Genomic DNA, 18,802 nt, shown 5'->3' with positions numbered 1-18,802 from the left:
TATATTTACCTTTTTTTTTTGAGAACAAATTTCAAAATTTCTTAGAGTCTGTATTTGACCCACTTATTTCATGCCATATTTCATAGAAAAAAATTCTAGTGTAGCAGAATAGAACCTGGGAACTTGTTATCATGGGATTTGATCTGTAAACATATTTCAGTTCCACTAGTCAACTCTGTGTATGAATTTTTAAAATTTGGTCATTATGTAACTACTTAAAAATCCTTATTCCAATTCAGTTACCTTTCAGTATTCAGTTGATCTGCTTGGGCTGCTGCTGCTTTTCTTTCAGCTAGAAATGCAAACCTAGCTTAATCTTTGATTAAGTAAGATATCACAGGGAAAGTGAGTTACCTGTGTTCCCCTTATCAACTACCCATCCAGGTAATACTTATTAAAGTCAGGTGCAGGCTTTTTTTTTTTTTGCATTATCTACATTTTTCATGCTTCTGTTCTTCTGTTCCTCTGCTAGTAATGCAGATAATCAAGAGATTTCAATTCTCAGTAAAATTGTACAGAGGACAGGCCTGTGTCTTTAGGTTTTCACCCTGTGCCAGCCTATACTCACAGTAAATACTGTAAAAGGAAACATAACTTTTTTCAACAGCCTCTGGGGATAAAGATTATTATCATTTAACTGTTGCTAAATTCTAGAGGATTTCTTTTTTTTTTTTTTTTTTTTTTTGCGGTACGCGGGCCTCTCACTGCTGTGGCCTCTCCCGTTGCGGAGCACAGGCTCCGGATGCGCAGGCTCAGCGGCCATGGCTCACGGGCCCAGCCGCTCCGCGGCATGTGGGATCCTCCCAGACCGGGGCACGAACCCGCGTCCCCTGCATCGGCAGGAGGACTCGCAACCACTGCGCCACCAGGGAAGCCCTAGAGGATTTCTTGAATTATGATAACCTGCTAGTCATAGCTACTTGAGCAGGTCTTATCCTGATTGCACAGAGTATCAGCTCTTGCTTAATCACTTGAGTGTCTTGTTCTGCCTCTGCCTCAGAACTAGCATGCTAGGTATTTGGATTCTTACTTCAGCCCCAGACACAGTCTCTCTCTCTCAGGAGGTAGGGGTAGGAGGGTAGTGTTAGAAAACTTGGAGAAGATTCTGTATCACCATTAAGAACAAGTCCGAGATTAATTTGGCTGTCAGTGTGATGAAAAGTGATGGGTTCCCATTAGCTCCTTGGCTGCTTTGTTATCCAGATACTTCCCTACTCTTAGATTTTTGTTTAATTTCCCCTTCATTACGATATTACTTAGAAGACTGATGTAGAAGAATGGTTGGGGGGCGATTCAGAACCGTCTTATTTGAATCTATGCTAACAACTTTGGGAGAAGATTTGGGTAGGATAGGAGTTTGCCTATCGGCTAAAGTGAGATTTGGGGATTAGCAGTAGATGGAAGTTGTTCAGACTTGCTTAGCCCACCATTAGAAGGAACTGGATGTGTTGTGGACCCAGGGAAATGTTCAAATCCAATCATCTCCCTGTTGAGGATAGGTTTGAGGAACCACTGGCCAACTTGCTAAATGAGCAGCATCGCACAGTGAAGGAGCTACTTGAACAGCTGAAGATGAGGAAATCTTCAGCCAAACAGCAGCAGGAGGTAGAGAGGGTTAAGCCCCAGAGTGAGAAAGTTCATCAGACTCTGATTCTAGACCCAGCACAGAGGAGGAGACTCCAGCAGCAGATGCAGCAGGTAAGACTCTTCTTGGTAATGTTAATATTGGATCATCCCATGGCCTGGCTCAAAGCCAAACATTAAATTAGCAGCTTTGGAAAAGTCGGAAATAGGTGTCTTGATAACCACTGAAACCACAGGACCACAAGATCTTCACATCAGTTAGGACCTTGAAAGGTCATCATGTTCATGTCCTTATGGCTCAGGTAAGAATGCATGTAAGGACCCTGATAGTATTCAGAATGATAGATTTCAAAGAATCTTTAGTAATCCCTTCTGAATTTAACAGCCTTATTGCCAGAGTAGTTTTTTCTTCTTTCTAATCTTAGTCCCTCTGGCTTGAGGTTAAACTTCCTCTGGTTCTGTCATTTTGCTCAAGTGGAACCATATTTGAGAAAAAAATTCATACCAAGATACTGTGTTGTTCTCATAGTCTCTCTAGAAAGCCAAACATATATGCTAAAGTCACCAACATCTTGGTAAAGTCTTCTGGGTTCCTGAAATGACAACTTCATAACATGTCACTATATTATTTTCTTTCCCTCCCCAGCATGTGCAGCTCTTGACGCAAATTCACCTTCTCGCCACCTCCAACCCCAGTCTCAGTTCGGAGGCCAGTACCACCAGGATATTTCTTGTAAGGTTTCAAATATCCCTAACTCTAAAGAATTGTGTATGCAGTTAGTTTGGAAGTCATTTCTCACAAATATTGACTCATCATAAGCTACATTTATTCTTCTCTCCTGCATCTTTTGGTAGCTGTTTGTATGGCTTCATGTGCTTGCTGATAAAACATAAGTTACTGGTTCCCATGAAAGGACGGAGAGAGTATTCAGTTTCTTAAGACTATTCCTCTTACCTTTTTATTGGGTTCTCTTACCTTTAGATCCACTCATCTTGGGCTTTTGGTACTTCTCTTCTTTTTATTGAATTCATTATTTATTAGGCTCAGTATCAGTGTTTTATGTATAAAATTAATGTTGCTCATGGCGTTATGAAATATTTTGGAGGAAGGGCTTTTAATTTCAAATTTTGGGGATTTCCCTGGAGGTCCAGTGGTTAGGACTCGGCACTTTCACTTCAGGGGCCCAGATTCAATTTCTGGTCGGGGAAGTAAGATCTTGAAAGCCGTAGGGCGTGGCCAAAAAGAAGAAAATTCAAATTTTAACACATTTTTGACCGGAGACGTATTACAGCCACAGGAGTTAGTTTCTGCAAAAATCCCCCTGTCAGTAATGTGTTAAAATCCTATAAAAATTGCTCCTGAACTTTGGGGTAGGTAATGAGGATATTCTTTGCCTCTTGGGTAAGTCTCTTTGGAGTTTGAGTTGGCTAGTAGTCTGAGCTTCCTTCGATAGTCAGCAGAGTGTTATTTCCCTCTTATTGTGTTCAGAGGATCATGAGAAATACTTTGTTCTTCAGAGAAACCAATGAAGACATTTAAAATTTTTATTTTATTTTATTAAGTAATGGCTCTCACTCTTGAGAATTTTAATTCTAGCTGGGGAGCTAGACCATACATCCAAGAGGCTGAGGAACACTCAGACTGAGAATAAAACAAGAGCAAATTAGTGTATCACAAATCCCCAAATATCTGAGGACTCAGCAAAAGAACAGTCTTAATGGCAAAATGTTAATTATGGAAGACTTTATGATGATTTTTACCTGTTTTTATACTATTGTAGGAAGGACAGTTTTTCACTCAGAGGCTAAGGGCTACTGGTATTAATTGTCTGGAACTTAGATCTCCTTTGTGTCCTGTTTTCCCAGAAAGAGCTGGGAACCTTTGCTCAAAGCTCCATCGCCCTTCATCATCAGTTCAACCCCAAGTTTCAGACCTTGTTCCAACCCTGTAACCTGATGGGAGCTGTGCAACTCATTGAAGACTTCAACACACATGTCAGCGTTGACTGGAGTCCTCGTAAAACTGTCAAGAAGACTGGTAGGGGACAGATGTGTCCGCTTTAAGTTTTTACTTGCAATGAGAGGTGGGAGTCTTATCCCATAGATAATTTCCTAGGGATAATTTCCTAGGGGTGGAGGGGACAGGGTGTTTGTAATTTTTTCCTTCTCTCTTTTATCCTCCCTTTGTGCTCATTATCTAAGTTCTAGAATTAGGTGATAATACTTGAGCTTAAGTAAGGGATGGAGGCAGTGGACAGGGCAGGGTTGTGGCGGGTAGAGATGTGGGACTCCTGCTAATAATTGGACTTAAGTAGATATGAGGGTAAGTATTAGGAGTCAGGTCAAGACAAACTGGTATCTGATAAAGATGGAAGTCAAGTGGTAAAGTCAGGTTGTGCTTAGGTTTCTGCTCACTTCTTCATTAAGATCATTTTATTTCCCATAATGATTATAGTGATATCTCCATTTTGAGTGAAACATTGATATGGGAGTTAGGAACAAATTAGAGATGTTGTACATTTACCATGTTCAATATTTTAAAGAAATTTGAAGGTTTGGTTTCTACCTTGCATTGGTTTAGTATATTTTGAGAAGATATTTGCTGTTCCCTTAAATTAAATATTTGCTTCTGATTTGTTCCTAGTTTAGCAAATTAGTTGTGTTTTGCTCTGGATTTGGGTTTGTCTTTGGACTTGATTTTAAATCCCTGACTCTTACAGTTAAATTGAATATAGTTGAATTTAAGTGCATTATGTCATAGACACTGATCTCAAACTACTTTATTAGTTATATGTTGGTAATGAAAACTTAATTTAACACCAGACTACAGTTACGACTTATACATATAGTGTCCTGTGTTTTTCTTCTGGGGATATAAAAATAACATTTATGGAAGGAGAAATATGACTGTATAGTGGCGCTTATCTCTGGAAAGGCAGAAGTGCCTGGAATTGAGAGGCTTAGACAGCAAGACAGAAATGAATGAGACTGAATTGTCTCATTCTCTTTATGGTTTTTTTGTTCCCAACCTCAGGAGGAATCTGGGAGAACTTAATGAAAGTTAAGTAAGAATCAAATAAAATAAAATTTGGAATACCAGATTTGTGAGGGAGATTAAAGAAGTTGGAATCTTATCCTGGAAGAAAGAAAGCATTGTTGAAGGTCACTTATCTTTCAAGGATTTAAAGGGGGAAGGAGGTAAAAATTTTTTGAGCATACACTATCTGCCAGGTATTACTAGGTACTTTATAAGTGCTTATGTTACTTAGTGTGTTAAGTATTCCACACAGGAAAGAAAAAGAGAATCAACTTTTAATAACATTGAATGGGACTCCTTTTAGGTGTATGTTAGGCTGAGAAAGATTGTGGAAACTTTTGGGAGGGGGGCACGTGGGTGGAAGGGCATCACGTTAGGTAGGGGTGGCTCTATCTAAATGCAAAAATGCATTCAGAAGCTTTTGTGAAGCCCTCTTTTGTTCTCGAATTTCATTTATCACGAATTCTTTTCTTACAGCCTATGAATTTCCCTGTTTGCCAAAGCAAGTGGCTTGGATCCTAGCCACAAGCAAGGTTTTCATGTATCCAGAGCTACTTCCAGTGTGTTCTCTGAAGGCAAAGAATCCTCAGGATAAGATTTTCTTCACCAAGGCGGAGGACAAGTAAGGGTTTACTGTGAGGTGAACAAGAGCACAAAATATCCCAAGGAGAAGACCTGTATAAGAAAGAATTGACACAAAAGACAAAAAGAAAAGCAGTGTAGATGGGTGCAGTCCTGTAGTATGTGCTTGTCCCAGCAGTGCCAAAGACTGCTTTTTGTAGGGAATGACGTACACATTTTTGAAACATTTTAAGTTGTTTTTTGTCTTTTATTTATTGTAAAAACTTATCTTGTAATACTGTTAGAGGAAAATTTTCAAAGGAAAACAATTTTTTTCCCATGATCCTAACCACCCCAAGACAATGATTTTTCTTTTTGCATTTCTTATATAATTATTGGCAGTATAAGTGTAATTTTGTTTTGCTTTTTTTAACTTAACGTCTTCTTGAAATTGTTTTTTCTATCAGATTCCATGCTGTAACATTGTCTTATTTTTGTTTCTGTATATTGTCTTTTAAGGCAATATTAATGGCCCTGTGATAGTCCTTTTATTTGCCAGTCCGCCCACCCCCTGCTCTTGTTTAGCTGTTCTGAGTGAGGCTTCACCAAGGGTCTTTGTACATAGAGCTTTTGAAAATCTTTCCAGTTTATCTCTTTGGGTAAATTCTCAAGAGTGAGATTATTTGATAAAGGTTATGAACACTTTTATGGCTCTTGATTTGTATTTCCCCACTGCCATCAGCAAATATGTACATAGGTAACTGTAATTGAATATGTTATGTTGGGAGGTAGTGTTGGTGCTACTTAATATGTCTAACATGGTGCCCAATATTCATTTTATATTAGTTTTGTTAGAGCCATTCTTCTTGCTTCAAATTTCATTTGTATTATTAGTATAAAGTGTGTCATGATCTGACATTTATTAGTGATTTATGCCTGGTTTTTCCTCTTCTCACTTGATTGGGAACTCCTCATTGAGTCTTATTCACATAGTACTTCTTAGCACTCAGTAAATATCTGAAATTTTCTATTGAATTGCCATTAACTTGTACGAGAATTAGGTGTAGACAAAGTGGGTTATAGAATGTGGAGTTCATCTGGGAGGCTTTTCAGCAGGATGGACTGTCAGGTGAGATTGAGTGCCACTGCCCCTTTCTCAGTTTGTTAGCTTTAGGACTGAAGCACTTTGAAGGGACCGAGTTTCCTAAGCCTCTAATCAGCAAGTACCTTCTCACTTGCAAGACTGCCCACCAGCTGACAGTGAGAATCAAGAACCTCAACATGAACAGAGCTCCTGACAACATCATTAAAGTAAGTGCTCCCTGCACGCTCCACCGGAGACCTCGCCTGAGTGCAGCCATTCCTTTTCTTTTGCTTAGTCTCAATGAATAGCCTTTTATTTAAGGTCAGTTCCTCCCACCTGCACACTAGGTTAATCGCCCTCTTTCCTTTCCAGGAACAGTGATCCATTATTTTCCTCTAGGGTGTCATCTTCTTCCTCTGTTATACATATTTCTCCTAAATATAAAATTGTTCAAATTTTAAAATACTTCTTGAATCTGTTTTCCTCTAGCTATTCATTTTCTCATTTTTTTTCCACTCTAACCTTCTTCAAAGGGTAGGCCACAGTCCACTTATATCCTTCTCCTTAACTCTTTATATTTAGATATTTATATCAAAGTTATAAAGTATACTTTAAAGAATCAAATAGTTCTATGAGACTTGTCATGAAAGACAATAATTTTTCTCCCTATTTCCTGCTAAGCAAGGTTTTTGTGGATGATGGTACATTTACCTCCATATCTAGGTGGCATGCTTATATTTGCTACCACTTGATTTTTTTAAAATATTTATTTATTTGCCTGCATTGGGTCTTAGTTGTGGCATGTGGGATCTTCATTTGTGGCATGTGGGATCTTTCATTGCAGCACGTGGGCTTCTCTCTGGTTGTGGCTTGCGGGCTTCAGAGTGCACGGGCTCAGTAGTTGTGGCACATGGGCTCAGTAGTTGCAGCGTGCAGGCTCTCTAGTAGTGGCTCACAGGCTCTAGAGCGTGCGGCCTTAGTTGCCCTGTGACATGTGCGATCTTAGTTCCCCGGCCAGGGATCACACCCACATCCCCTGTGTTGGAAGGCAGATTCTTAACCGCTGGACCACCAGGGAAGTCCCCACTTGATTTTTTGGATTTAGGCCTCCTCTGTTAAACTGAAACCATGGAAGACGAAGACTTAGTTCTCTCCACACTCCTATAGTCTCACCACTCACTATAATTATATCACAGTTTTGCTTAGATTGTTTTTATTTTTTTTATACATGTATTTCTTTTTGGCTGTGTTGGATCTTCGTTGTGGTGCGCGGGCTTTCTCTAGTTGCAGTGAGCGGGGGCTACTCTTCATTGTGGTGCGTGGCTTCTCATCGCGGAGACTTCTCTTGTTGCAGGGCATAGGCTCTAGAGCACAGGCTCAGTAGTTGTGGCGCACGGGCTTAGTTGCTCTGTGGCATCTGGGATCTTCCCAGACCAGGGCTTGAACCCATGTCCCCTGCATTGGCACGCAGATTCTTAACCACTGCGCCACCAGGGAAGCCCACTTAGATTGTTTTTAGAGTTTACGTTATAAGCACGATTAAAAGCTCCTCACAGCTGAGCTATGTAGTGTATCATAATTACTTTGCTTTTTCTGCTGGACATTTTGTTTCTCCTGGTGTTAATAATTGAATTTTTGGAGGATGAGTGGGACTTGGTTTTATGATGTAGGTATTACCAGTTCAACACTAAAGTCTACTGCAGTTTTATAAATCTCTTTTCAGTGTGTTCAGATATTTTAGGTGTCCTGCTATCATTTTCAATCTGCCTGAAGAAATCCTTACCAGAGTGCTCTGATGCTGTTCCACTCTACCCATGTTGCTCTCTTGGCTTGCTGCACTAACGTCTTCTCTGGCTTTTTTTTCACCATCATCCTGGGGATTCATTTCACCTCTTACTTACGTTGGATCCTTTTATTTCTGAACCCCACATCATTTTTGCCTTGTTTTAGTGTAGCACATCCTAGTAGCATTCTGAGGAAGAGTGCTCAAGAAACAAATTTTTAGGTTTAAACTATTTGTATTCATTGTCTGTCATGACATGACATGACCAATGTAATTTCCTAGTTTTGCTATTGTACTATATACCTGGTATGTATATGTAACTATTGTTACTATGTAACAGGTGTACATGAGACCTGTCTATGAATCTATAATTATTCAAAATCAAAAGTTTGAAATATGTCTCTATTCTCCCACTTCAGTGGGTCTAACATTCTAGGCTGAAAAATCACTTTTATCAGAACATTTTAAGGGCTCCATTTTCTTCTAGTTTCTAGTGCTGGCTCTTTAGAAATTTGATGCCCTTTTGACTCTTGAACCTTTATGTTACACCTGTTTTTCCTCTCCCTCTGGCAGTATGTAGGATTTTTCCTTTTTCTCTAGTGTTTTGAAATTTCATGATAATATGCCTGAGTATGTGTCTAGTTTCATTAATTATGCAAGGTACTTGATAAACTTTACTTTGGAAACTCATAGGTTTCAGTATTGGGAAATGTACTTGAGTTACATATTGATGGTTTCCTTCCCTTCTTTTGGTCTGTTCTCTCCTATGGTGCTCAGTGGTCAGATGTTAGACCTCTCAGGCTCATCTTCTCATCTTGTTTTTCTTCTTTTTTCCCATCGCTCTGTCTTTTTGTTGTACTTTTGGAGATACTACTTCAGCTTTTTCTTCTAACTGTTCTGCTGACTTGAGTTCTTTATTTTTTCTATCATATTTAAGATGTCTAATAGCTATTTTTATTGTTGTTCATTGAATATTCTTTAATAGCAAATGACAGAGGGAATGTGGGAAAGCAGGAGAGGAAAGAGGCTGGAGTTTTCTCTTCTATACTTGATCAGCATAGTACGCCTGCCCTCATATGCCTGACAGCCTCAGTTCAGAGAGCATCTTTTCCACAACCCTGGCTTCTTTCTGCCAGGGTAGGGGGAGAAGCTGTCATTGGGCTACATCAAACAAGAGAGGGGATTCGGGGTCTAACTGCCTCTTCAGCAGATTTAAAACCTGTCCTCCTCATCTCGACCTGTTTTTAATTCCTTCGCTTCTGGAGGTATCTGGTGTCTTATCCTTTTGCCAGTCTTTGACATAAATTTAGTTGACCCATAACTTTTCTCCACATGGGATTTGGTTTTCTTCATTCTTCTATGTGACTTGCCACTCCTCCATCTGCTTTTTAGCTTTGAAAAAAAAATTTTTTTTAATAAATTTATTTATTTTTGGCTGCACTGAGTCTTCATTGCTGCACGCGGGCTTTCTCTAGTTGCAGTGAGCAGGACCTACTCTTTGTTGTGGTGCACAGCCTTCTCATTGCAGTGGCTTCTTTTGTTGCAGAGCATGGGCTCTAGGTGCGTGGGCTTCAGTAGTTGTGGCACGCAGGCTCAGTAGTTGTGGCTGGCAGACTCTAGAGTGCAGGCTCAGTAGTTGTGGCGCACGGGCTTAGTTGCTCTGCAACATGTGGGATCTTCCTGGACCAGGGCTCGAACCCGTGTCCCCTGCATTTCTGGTTGGATTTCTTTCTTTCTTTTCTTTTTTAAATTTATTTATTTTATTTACTTATTTTTGGCTGAGTTGGGTCTTTGTTGCGGTGCGCAGGCTTTTCATTGCGGTGGCTTCTCTTGTTGCGGAGCACGGGCTCTAGGCGTGTGGGCTCAGTAGTTGTGGCTCGCAGGCTTTAGAGCACAGGCTCAATAGTTGTGCACAGGCTTAGTTACTCTGTGGCATGTGGGATCTTCCTGGACCAGGGCTCGAACCCCTGTCCTCTGCACTGGCAGGTGGATTCTTAATCACTGTGCCACCAGGGAAGCCCGGTAGTCGGATTTCTAACCACTGTGCCACCAGGGAAGTCCCGAGAATTTTGTTGCTTTTATTTTTTCTCTCATTCTGTCTCTCCTTTTAGGCTTTTACCTTTAAAAATTTCCTTTCTGTTGTTTTCATGGGGATTCAAGAGGGAACAAACCCAAATAGATGTGTTTAATCTGCCTGTCTTAACAGTAAGTTACCCCTTAACTCTTTTTGTTTTTTAATAAATTTATTTATTTATTTATTTTTGGCTGCATTGGGTGTTCGTTGTGGCGAGTGGGGGCTACTCTTCCTTGCGGTGAGCATGCTTCTCATTGTGGTGGCTTGTCTTTGTTGTGGAGCACGGGCTCTAGGCACGTGGGCTCAGTAGTTGTGGCTCATGGGCTCTGGAGTGCAGGCTTAGTAGTTGTGGCACACGGGCTTAGTTGCTCCGCGGTATGTGAGATCTTCCTGGGCCAGGGATCAAACCCATGTCCCCTGCATTGGCAGGCGGATTCTTAACCACTGCACCACCAGGGAAGTACCCCCTTAACTTTTTTTTAAAAATAAATTTATTTATTTTATTTATTTATTTTTGGCTGTGCTGGGTCTTTGTTGCTGTGCACGGGCTTTCTCTAGTTGTGGTGAGCAGGGTCTACTCTTCGTTGCAGCGTGCGGGCTTCTCACTGCGGTGGCTTCTCTCGCTGTGGAGCATGGGCTGTAGGCACGAGGGCTTCAGTAGGTACAGCACGTGGGCTCAGTAGTTGTGGCTTGAGGGCTCCAGAGCACAGGCTCAGTAGTTGTGGCACACGGGCTTAGTTGATCCGTGGCATGTGGGATCTTCCTGGACCAGGGCTTAAACCCGTGTCCCCTGCATTGGCAGGCGGATTCTCAACCACTGCGCCACCAAGGAAGCCCCCCCCGCTTTAACTCTTTAACCTATGAGAGTGTGGATATTATCTCCACAAACATCTCGAATTATTTCCTGATTCGCTATCCAGTGGATACTTTTCTGCTCTTATCCTATTTAACTTTGCAGTTACGTTGATACTTTGATAATGGAGTTCACACATTCCTTCTTCAGACTCCTATACTCTTATCTCCTGTGATACCAGGACTTCTACGTCAGGCTGCTCTTTCGTGAACTCTTCTTCCCCTGCTCTACCCTTAAATGTCAGTGTTCCACAGTAAATTTGCAGTGTGTGGTCTCATCCAGATTGCTGATTTTTGGTGGTGTCTGTCTCTTCATGATTTTCAAATCTGTGTCTTTGGTCCGGGTTTCTCTCCTGAGCTCCGGCTCAGTGAAGTCACCTGTTTAAAGGAATTCTTAGCTAAGTTGCCTCACTGATGCCTCAGACTGAACTGTGTCTCCCTCTGCGCCCTCCAGTTGTTGGCACTGGCACCACCACCACCAGCTGACTCCCCTCCACCCAACTTACCTCTGCTTGGATATGTTCTCTGTGTATAACATTACTGTGTAGCCCTTTTCTCAGTCCATAAACCTAGGAGTTACACTCAACTCCTTCTGCTTGATCACTCCCGTCTGTCTGTCTGTCACCAAGTCTTCAGTTTTCTTACTCCATTTCCTACTCTGTTGCCCACTGCCTTGGCTCAGGCACCTGAATTAAGTTACACCTGCGTTAATGCAGTAGTTTTATAACTGGCGTCTCTAATTCTGGCTCCATTTATTCCATTCTTCAGATTGCTGCCATAGCCACCTCTGTCTAATCCTTCAGCGTAGAGTTGAGACTGCTTGACATGGCACAGAAGGCCTCTCCTGCCTACCTCTGACTTGTCTTCTGAAGTCTCTTTGCATTCCTTTAGTTGTAGCCAGACCGATCTCTTTGTGGTTCCTTAAACACATTCATGATTTTGAAAATGAATTATATTCTGCCCTCCCCTGCTTCATTTAGCAAACTCTGTTTCTTTAAGATTTTTCTGTAGTTGCACCTGCTCCAGAAAGATCTTTCATTTTCAAGTTTGAGTTGTGTGTCATTTTTTGTGCACATCTTTGTACTTTCTTACACAGAATGTCATTATTGGTTTCTACTTGACTGTCTCTCCCACTGGTCTGTAAGCTCCTTGAGAGCAGGGGTTGCTTCCTTATTTGTATGCTCAGCTTGTAGCACAGTGTCTGGCGCTTATTGTCAGTGTAAGTTCAATTCCCCTCTTCATTCACTCTTAAAACTGAACTGTCTCAGTCTTGCTGTTCTTCTTTCCTTCCCTTCTAATGTCCTTTGCACCATTATTTGCTTAAAAGGAAGCTTCCATGGGCCAGGATAAGGATTAATAAGGCACTCTCACTGCGGCTGCTGAGCAGGAGCAAATTTTAGATAAGATGACTGACCATGTGCTTCCTTTTCTGTGACCTGAACTTTTCCCTTCCTGGTGACCAGAATGGAGCACGTTAGAAGATATTGAGTAATGATAAAATATTTATTAATTAGAGATTAGCTTAATTTGAAATGCAGAAGCAGTCAGCATATGCTGTTCATGGATACGTGTATATGGATATGTGTGTGTCTGTCTCAAACTGCTGCCCACCGCACTCCCTACCCTGACAAAGGGCAGTGTTTCTGGAAGGAATGTGACTCATGCTTAATTTCTTCATGCTCAGTTTTATAGGAAGACCAGACAGCTGCCCATCTTAATGAAGTGCTGTGAAGAGATCCAGCCACATCAGTGGAAGCCACCTGTAGAGAGGGAAGAACACCGGCTTCCATTCTGGTTAAAGGTACAGCCCTCCTCCTCAAAGTGTGTCTGAAGTAGAAGGTCAGTAGAAACCCGGCAGAAATGTCAAAGGCTACTTTACACCTCTGATGCTTTAGTTGTAGAACTAGGACGTAAGAAATCTTCTTCAGTTACCCTTCCTCTCCCACTTCTCCACCTGATTCTATAACCTTTTAAAAATAGTGGTTAAAATGCTAGTTTCTTAAAGGAAATTCAGAGGAGAGTTTCTGGAGTATATAATTGGAATGTGGTCTTTTTAGAAATATCTGATATCATGCAGAAAAATCCTTCTTAAAAAGATGTCTAGAGACTGTCCTGGAAAGGTACCTAACATCTAGAAAGCCCAATTATTATTATTTTTAATATGTTTATTGGAGTGTAATTGCTTTACAATGGTGTGTTAGTTTCTGCTGTACAACAAAGTGAATCAGCTGTATGTATACATATATCCCCATATCCCCTTCCACTTGAGCCTCCCTCCCACCCTCCCTCTCCCACCCCTCTAGGTGGTCACACAGCACCGAGCTGATCTCCCTGTGCTATGCAGCAGCTTCCCACTAGCCGTCCATTTTACATTTGGTCGTGTGTATACGTCGATGCTACTCTCTCACTTAGTCCCAGCTTCCCCTTCCTGCCCTGTGTCCTCAAGTCTTTTCTCTATGTCTGCATCTTTATTTCTGCCCTGCTACTAGGTTCATCATTACTGTTTTTTAGATTCCATATATGTGCATTAGCATACGGTATTTGTTTTTCTCTTTCTGACTTACCTCACTCTGTATGACAGACTCTAGGTCCGTCCACCTCATTACAAATAACTCAGTTTCGTTCCTTTTTATGGCTGAGTAATAATCCAGTGTATATATGTGCCACATGTTCTTTATCCATACATCTGTTGATGGACATTTAGGTTGCTTCCATGTCCTGGCTATTGTAAATAGTGCTGCAGTGAACATTGTGGTACATGTATCTTTTTGAATTATGGTTTTCTCAGGGTATATGCCCAGTAGTGGGATTGCTGGGTCATATCATAGTTCTCTTTTTAGTTTTTTAAGGAACCTCCATACCGTTCTCCATAGTGGCTGTATCAGTTTACATTCCCACCAGCAGGGCAGGAGGGTTCCCTTTTCTCTACACCCTTTCCAGCATTTATTGTTTGTAGATTTTTTTTTTTTTTTTTTGCGGTATGCGGGCCTCTCACTGGTGTGGCCTCTCCCGTTGCAGAGCACAGGCTCCAGACATGCAGGCTCAGTGGCCATGGCTCACTGGCCCAGCCGTTCCGCAGCATGTGGGATCTTCCTGGACTGGGGCGCGAACCCGTGTCCCCTGCATCGGCAGGTGGACTCTCAACCACTGCACCACCAGGGAAGCCCTGTTTGTAGATTTTTTGATGCTGGCCGTTCTGACCGGTGTGAGGTGATACCTCATTGTAGTTTTGATCTGCATTTCTCTAATGATTAGTGATGTTGAGCATCCTTTCATGTGTTTCTTGGCCATCTGTATGTCTTCTTTGGAGAAATGTCTGTTTAGGTCTTCTGCCCATTTTTGGATTGGGTTTTTTGTTTTTTTGATATTGAGCTGCATTAGCTGCTTGTATATTTTGGAGATTAATCCTTTGTCAGTTGCTTCATTTGCCAATATTTTCTCCCTTTCTGAGGGTAGTCTTTTCGTCTTGTTTATGGTTTCCTTTGCTGTGCAAAAGCTTTTAAGTTTCATTAGGTCCCATTTGTTTATTTTTGTTTTTATTTCCATTTCTCTAGGAGGTGGGTCAAAAAGGATCTTGTGGTTTATGTCATAGAGTGTTCTGCCTATGTTTTCCTCTAAGAGTTTTACAGTGTCTGGCCTTACATTTAGGTCTTTGATCCATCTTGAGTTTATTTTTGTGTATGGTGTTAGGGAGTGTTCTAATTTCATTCTTTTACATATAGCTGTCCAGTTTACCCAGCACCACATATTGAAGAGGCTGTCTTTTCTCCATTGTATATTCTTGCCTCCTTTGTGAAAGATAAGGTGACCATATGTACATGGGTTTATCTCTGGGCTAGAAAGCCCAATTATTTTTACCAAATTCTGGCATGTGCTAGATCCAAGTGTTCTTGTTCCCAATAGGCCAGTCTGCCATCCATTCAGGAGGAACTGCAGCGCATAACTGATGATGCCAGAGAGGTAGGAAATGTGACCGGAACCACTGAGATCAACTCAGACCCAGGCCTAGGAAAAGGCAGCTCGGAACTGGGGAGCGAAACTCGGTACCCATTGCTACTGCCTAAGGGTGTAGTCCTGAAGCTGAAGCCAGTTGCCAACCGTTTTTCTAGGAAGGCCTGGAGACAGAAGCGGTCATCGGTCCTGAAGCCCCTCCTCATCAGACCCAGCCCCTCTCTCCAGCCTAGCTCCAGCTCTGGGAAAACAGCAGCTAGGTCAACTCAGTCAGAAGCCCCTCCGAGCAAAATGGTGGTCCCGATTCCTCACGTGATCCAGCCAGCTACTGTCTTACAGACAGTGCCAGGTGGCCCTCCACTGGGGGTCCCTGGGGGTGATAGTTTTGAGTCTCCAACAGTGCTGCCTACTACACCCCCTGAGGCCAGGACCAGCTTCCCTCAGCCTGAGCCCCAGACCCTGCTCTCCTCTGCCCCTGTGCCCAAGGTAATGCTGCCCTCACTTGCTCCTTCTAAGTTTCGAAAGCCATGTGTGAAACGGAGAACCTCAAAGAGAAAGGGGGCCAAGCCCTCTCTCTGTCTGAAGCCTGCCCCCCTCATCCACCCTGCGCCTGTTATCTTCACTGTTCCTGCCACCACCGTGAAGGTTGTGAGCCTTGGCAGTGGCTGCAACATGATCCAGCCTGTCAGTGCAACTGTGGCGCAGAGTCCTCAGACCATTCCCATCACTACCCTCTTGGTTAACCCTACTTCCTTCCCCTGTCCGTTGAACCAGCCCCTTGTGGCCTCCTCCATCCCACCCTTAATTGTTTCTGGCAATTCTGTGAATCTTTCTGTACCATCTACCCCTGAAGATAAAGCCCAAGTGAGTGTGGACATAGGTTGTCCTTTGGCTGAGGGGAAAAACGCCTTTCAAGGCCTAGAACCCAAATTAGAACCTCAGGAACTATCTCCTCTCTGTGCTGCTGTCTTCCCCAAAGAGGAGCACAGCCCAGGGCCTCCACCAGCAGACAGAGTGTGCCAGGAACAGTTGTCAGAGAGCAGTGCCTATGGCTGGACTCTTGTGAAAACAGAGGAGGGGAGGCAGGCTGCAGAACCACTGCCTCAGGGCTTCCAAGAATCTCTAAACACTTCTCCTGAGGATTTAGAGGAAATCATTAAGATGGAACCTAAGGACCCCGGGGAGGACATCTCTGGTGGATCCCCAGAGCAGGACAGCTGTGATGAAATCAAAGAAGAACACTCTGTGGAATTGGATGCTGGTTTCACAAGTGAGGAGTCAAGCGGGCCTAGAGAGGTGAAGAAACAGACGGTCCTACAACAGGAGGAGGAGAGGAGTCAACCAGCTAAGACCCCTTCGGCTTCTCAAGAGCCTGCTGATGAAGGAAACTCAGGAGATGTGAGCAAGGGGTCCCCAAGGAATGCTTCAACCTCCACTGACCCTGAAATGGCGCTTAGCAGCCCCTCAGGGAAGCCCGAAGACTTATGCAGTGTTGATGGTCAGTCAGTGGGGACCCCAGCTGGGCCAGAAACTGGAGGAGAGAAGGATGGGCCAGAGGAAGAGGAAGAAGAGGACTTTGACGACCTTACCCAAGATGAGGAAGATGAGATGTCATCAGCTTCTGAGGAATCAGTGCTCTCTGTCCCGGAACTCCAGGTGAGAGTTGGGGACTGTTCTCCAATATTTTGTGGACTCAGTAATAGGTTTAATTTATTGATAGGCCACCTGCTTGCTTTTTGCACTACAGATAGTCCTAAAATCATTTTTGACTTTTTAAGGTATCACGGGACATAATTTGGGGCTTGAGGTGAGAGGAGAGGGAAAGAGTGAAATGTTACTTATTACATTTGACTTAAACTCATTTAAACGTTAAATTGAATCATTTGAGCACGATTTAAATGACCTAAAAATAAAATCATAGGGCCTCCCTGGTGGCGCAGTGGTTGAGAGTCCGCCTGCCGATGCAGGGGATACGGGTTCGTGCCCCGGTCTGGGAGGATCCCATATGCCGCGGAGCGGCTGGGCCCGTGGGCCATGGCCGCTGGGCCTGCGCATCCGGAGCCTGTGCTCCGCAACGGGAGAGGCCACAACAGTGAGAGGCCCGCATACCGCAAAAAAAAAAATAAAAAAAAAAAAAAAAAAAAAAAAAAAAATAAAATAAAATCATAAGTATGGACCCTGGCAAAAGAAAATTATCTTCAGGCTCGACCTTTCAAAACACAACTGCTTGGGAATTCCCTGGTGGTCCAGGGGTTAGGACTTGGTACTTTCACTGCTGGGGCCTGGGTTCGATCCCTGGTCGGGGAACTAAGATCTCGCAAGCTGTGCAGCGTGGTTAGAAAAAAAAAGCAAAAAAAAACCCCCCAACCCCCCCAAAAAATCTGCTTCCCACCCCCCAGTCAGTTAATTAACCTCAGTTTTCTCCTGAAAAAGTCTGTACAGTCAGCACTTCGTGAGCCACTATAGCTCTCTTGGACACTCTTTGGGGTGTTTTGCAGGAAACAATGGAGAAACTGACTTGGCTTGCATCTGAAAGGCGCATGAGTCAGGAGGGTGAGTCTGAGGAAGAGAACTCCCAGGAAGAGAACTCTGAACCTGAGGAAGAAGAGGAAGAAGAAGCAGAAGGAATGGAAAACCTGCAGAAAGAGGATGAAATGACAGACGAAGCCATTGGAGACCCTGCTGAGAAGCCTCCTGCCACCTTTGCCTCCCCCAAGACTGCTCCAGAAGTGGAGACCAGCAAGTCCCCACCAGGTGAGTTGGACAGGCCTGAATGGGGGTGGGTCTCAGGTGGCCTCATTGTCTCAGGGACATGTGCAGAATGGCTAGCTTATAAAACAGGTGCTAGTTTTCAGAGGAAATCCTCTGGATCCCCCCTGTCAGTCACCCTTCCCCCAGACAGATGTTTAACCTGGTGCCATTGCAGAGAAGGGACGCTCAGAAAATTTAAATTTGACTTTCATCAGCTGCTAGATTTGTACTCAGTTCATGCAAGTTTTTATACTGGTTCTTAATTCATCTGTCATGCATGAGGCCAAGAGTTATGTTCATTTCGAAAGCACTGCTTATTCCTCACCAAGACATAGTCTCTTGAGAGCCCAACATCAGACCATAGTCACTCTTTTTAGACTTCCATTTTCAATATGCAGTAGCCGGGTATCTCATTATCATGCTAGTTAATGCAGTTATGCTGCCGACTCTGCATAGGCCTGACTTGACGGGGACAGACGTGCCTCTCATAACATTTTTCCAACAGCTTTTCTCCCAAGTTACTACATAATATCGAATAGGATTTAGGTGGGGCGGTGGGATGGGGAGAGTAGAGGTTGCAGGGACAGACAGACAGTTGTTTTCACATGTACTCTTAAGGAGAGAACATCAAAGCTGCTGGAAAGGGCCGGAGCAATCATCGAGTTCGCAACAAGCGGGGCAGTCGGGCCCGGGCCAGCAAGGACACCTCCAAGCTGCTGTTGCTGTATGATGAGGACATCCTCGAGCGAGATCCACTCAGGGAGCAGAAGGATTTGGCCTTTGCTCAGGCTTATCTGACCAGGGTAGGCAAATGCTGCTTCCTGTTCCTGCCAGTTGCTTTCAGTGAGACTGCTTCTATTTCAGGGGAGGTGTTTTTAAAATGAAGTGTGCTTTTCAGGCTGCACAACAGCCTTCTATGCCTCTGGCTTTGTTTTCCTGGAATTACCAAAAGAACTGTGTGAGAGAACTACAAGGACACCGACTTCAGTCCTAAGCAGATTTATTATTACTGCCTTAGCATATTACCCCTCTCTTGCCCAGAAATGGGGAAAGGTGATTTCTACCATCATCAGTGAGAGGACAGGCTAATAAGGACCTTTACTGAGCCCTTGTCTTGGAAAGAAA

At 43.1% G+C, this 18,802-nt stretch overlaps 1 protein-coding gene across 4 annotated transcripts in view; it reads left to right on the top strand.

Annotated features, from left to right (window-relative positions):
• The window catches only part of GON4L (gon-4 like), a 93,546-nt gene that overhangs the window by 62,679 nt on the left and 12,065 nt on the right, over positions 1-18,802 (top strand). For all 4 annotated transcript variants that reach the window (XM_060090707.1, XM_060090706.1, XM_060090708.1 and 1 more), the window contains 9 exons: positions 1,500-1,698; positions 2,231-2,317; positions 3,451-3,622; positions 5,099-5,243; positions 6,343-6,493; positions 12,660-12,776; positions 14,879-16,582; positions 17,425-17,680; positions 18,296-18,480. In XM_060090707.1, coding sequence (XP_059946690.1) covers positions 1,500-1,698; positions 2,231-2,317; positions 3,451-3,622; positions 5,099-5,243; positions 6,343-6,493; positions 12,660-12,776; positions 14,879-16,582; positions 17,425-17,680; positions 18,296-18,480 — 3,016 coding nt within the window. The remainder of the gene's footprint in view (positions 1-1,499; positions 1,699-2,230; positions 2,318-3,450; positions 3,623-5,098; positions 5,244-6,342; positions 6,494-12,659; positions 12,777-14,878; positions 16,583-17,424; positions 17,681-18,295; positions 18,481-18,802) is intronic.

The sequence above is a fragment of the Mesoplodon densirostris genome, chromosome 2 (assembly GCF_025265405.1).
Source record: "Mesoplodon densirostris isolate mMesDen1 chromosome 2, mMesDen1 primary haplotype, whole genome shotgun sequence".
NCBI classification, from domain to species: domain Eukaryota; kingdom Metazoa; phylum Chordata; class Mammalia; order Artiodactyla; family Ziphiidae; genus Mesoplodon; species Mesoplodon densirostris.
This window is presented reverse-complemented; position numbering and strand designations above follow the sequence as displayed.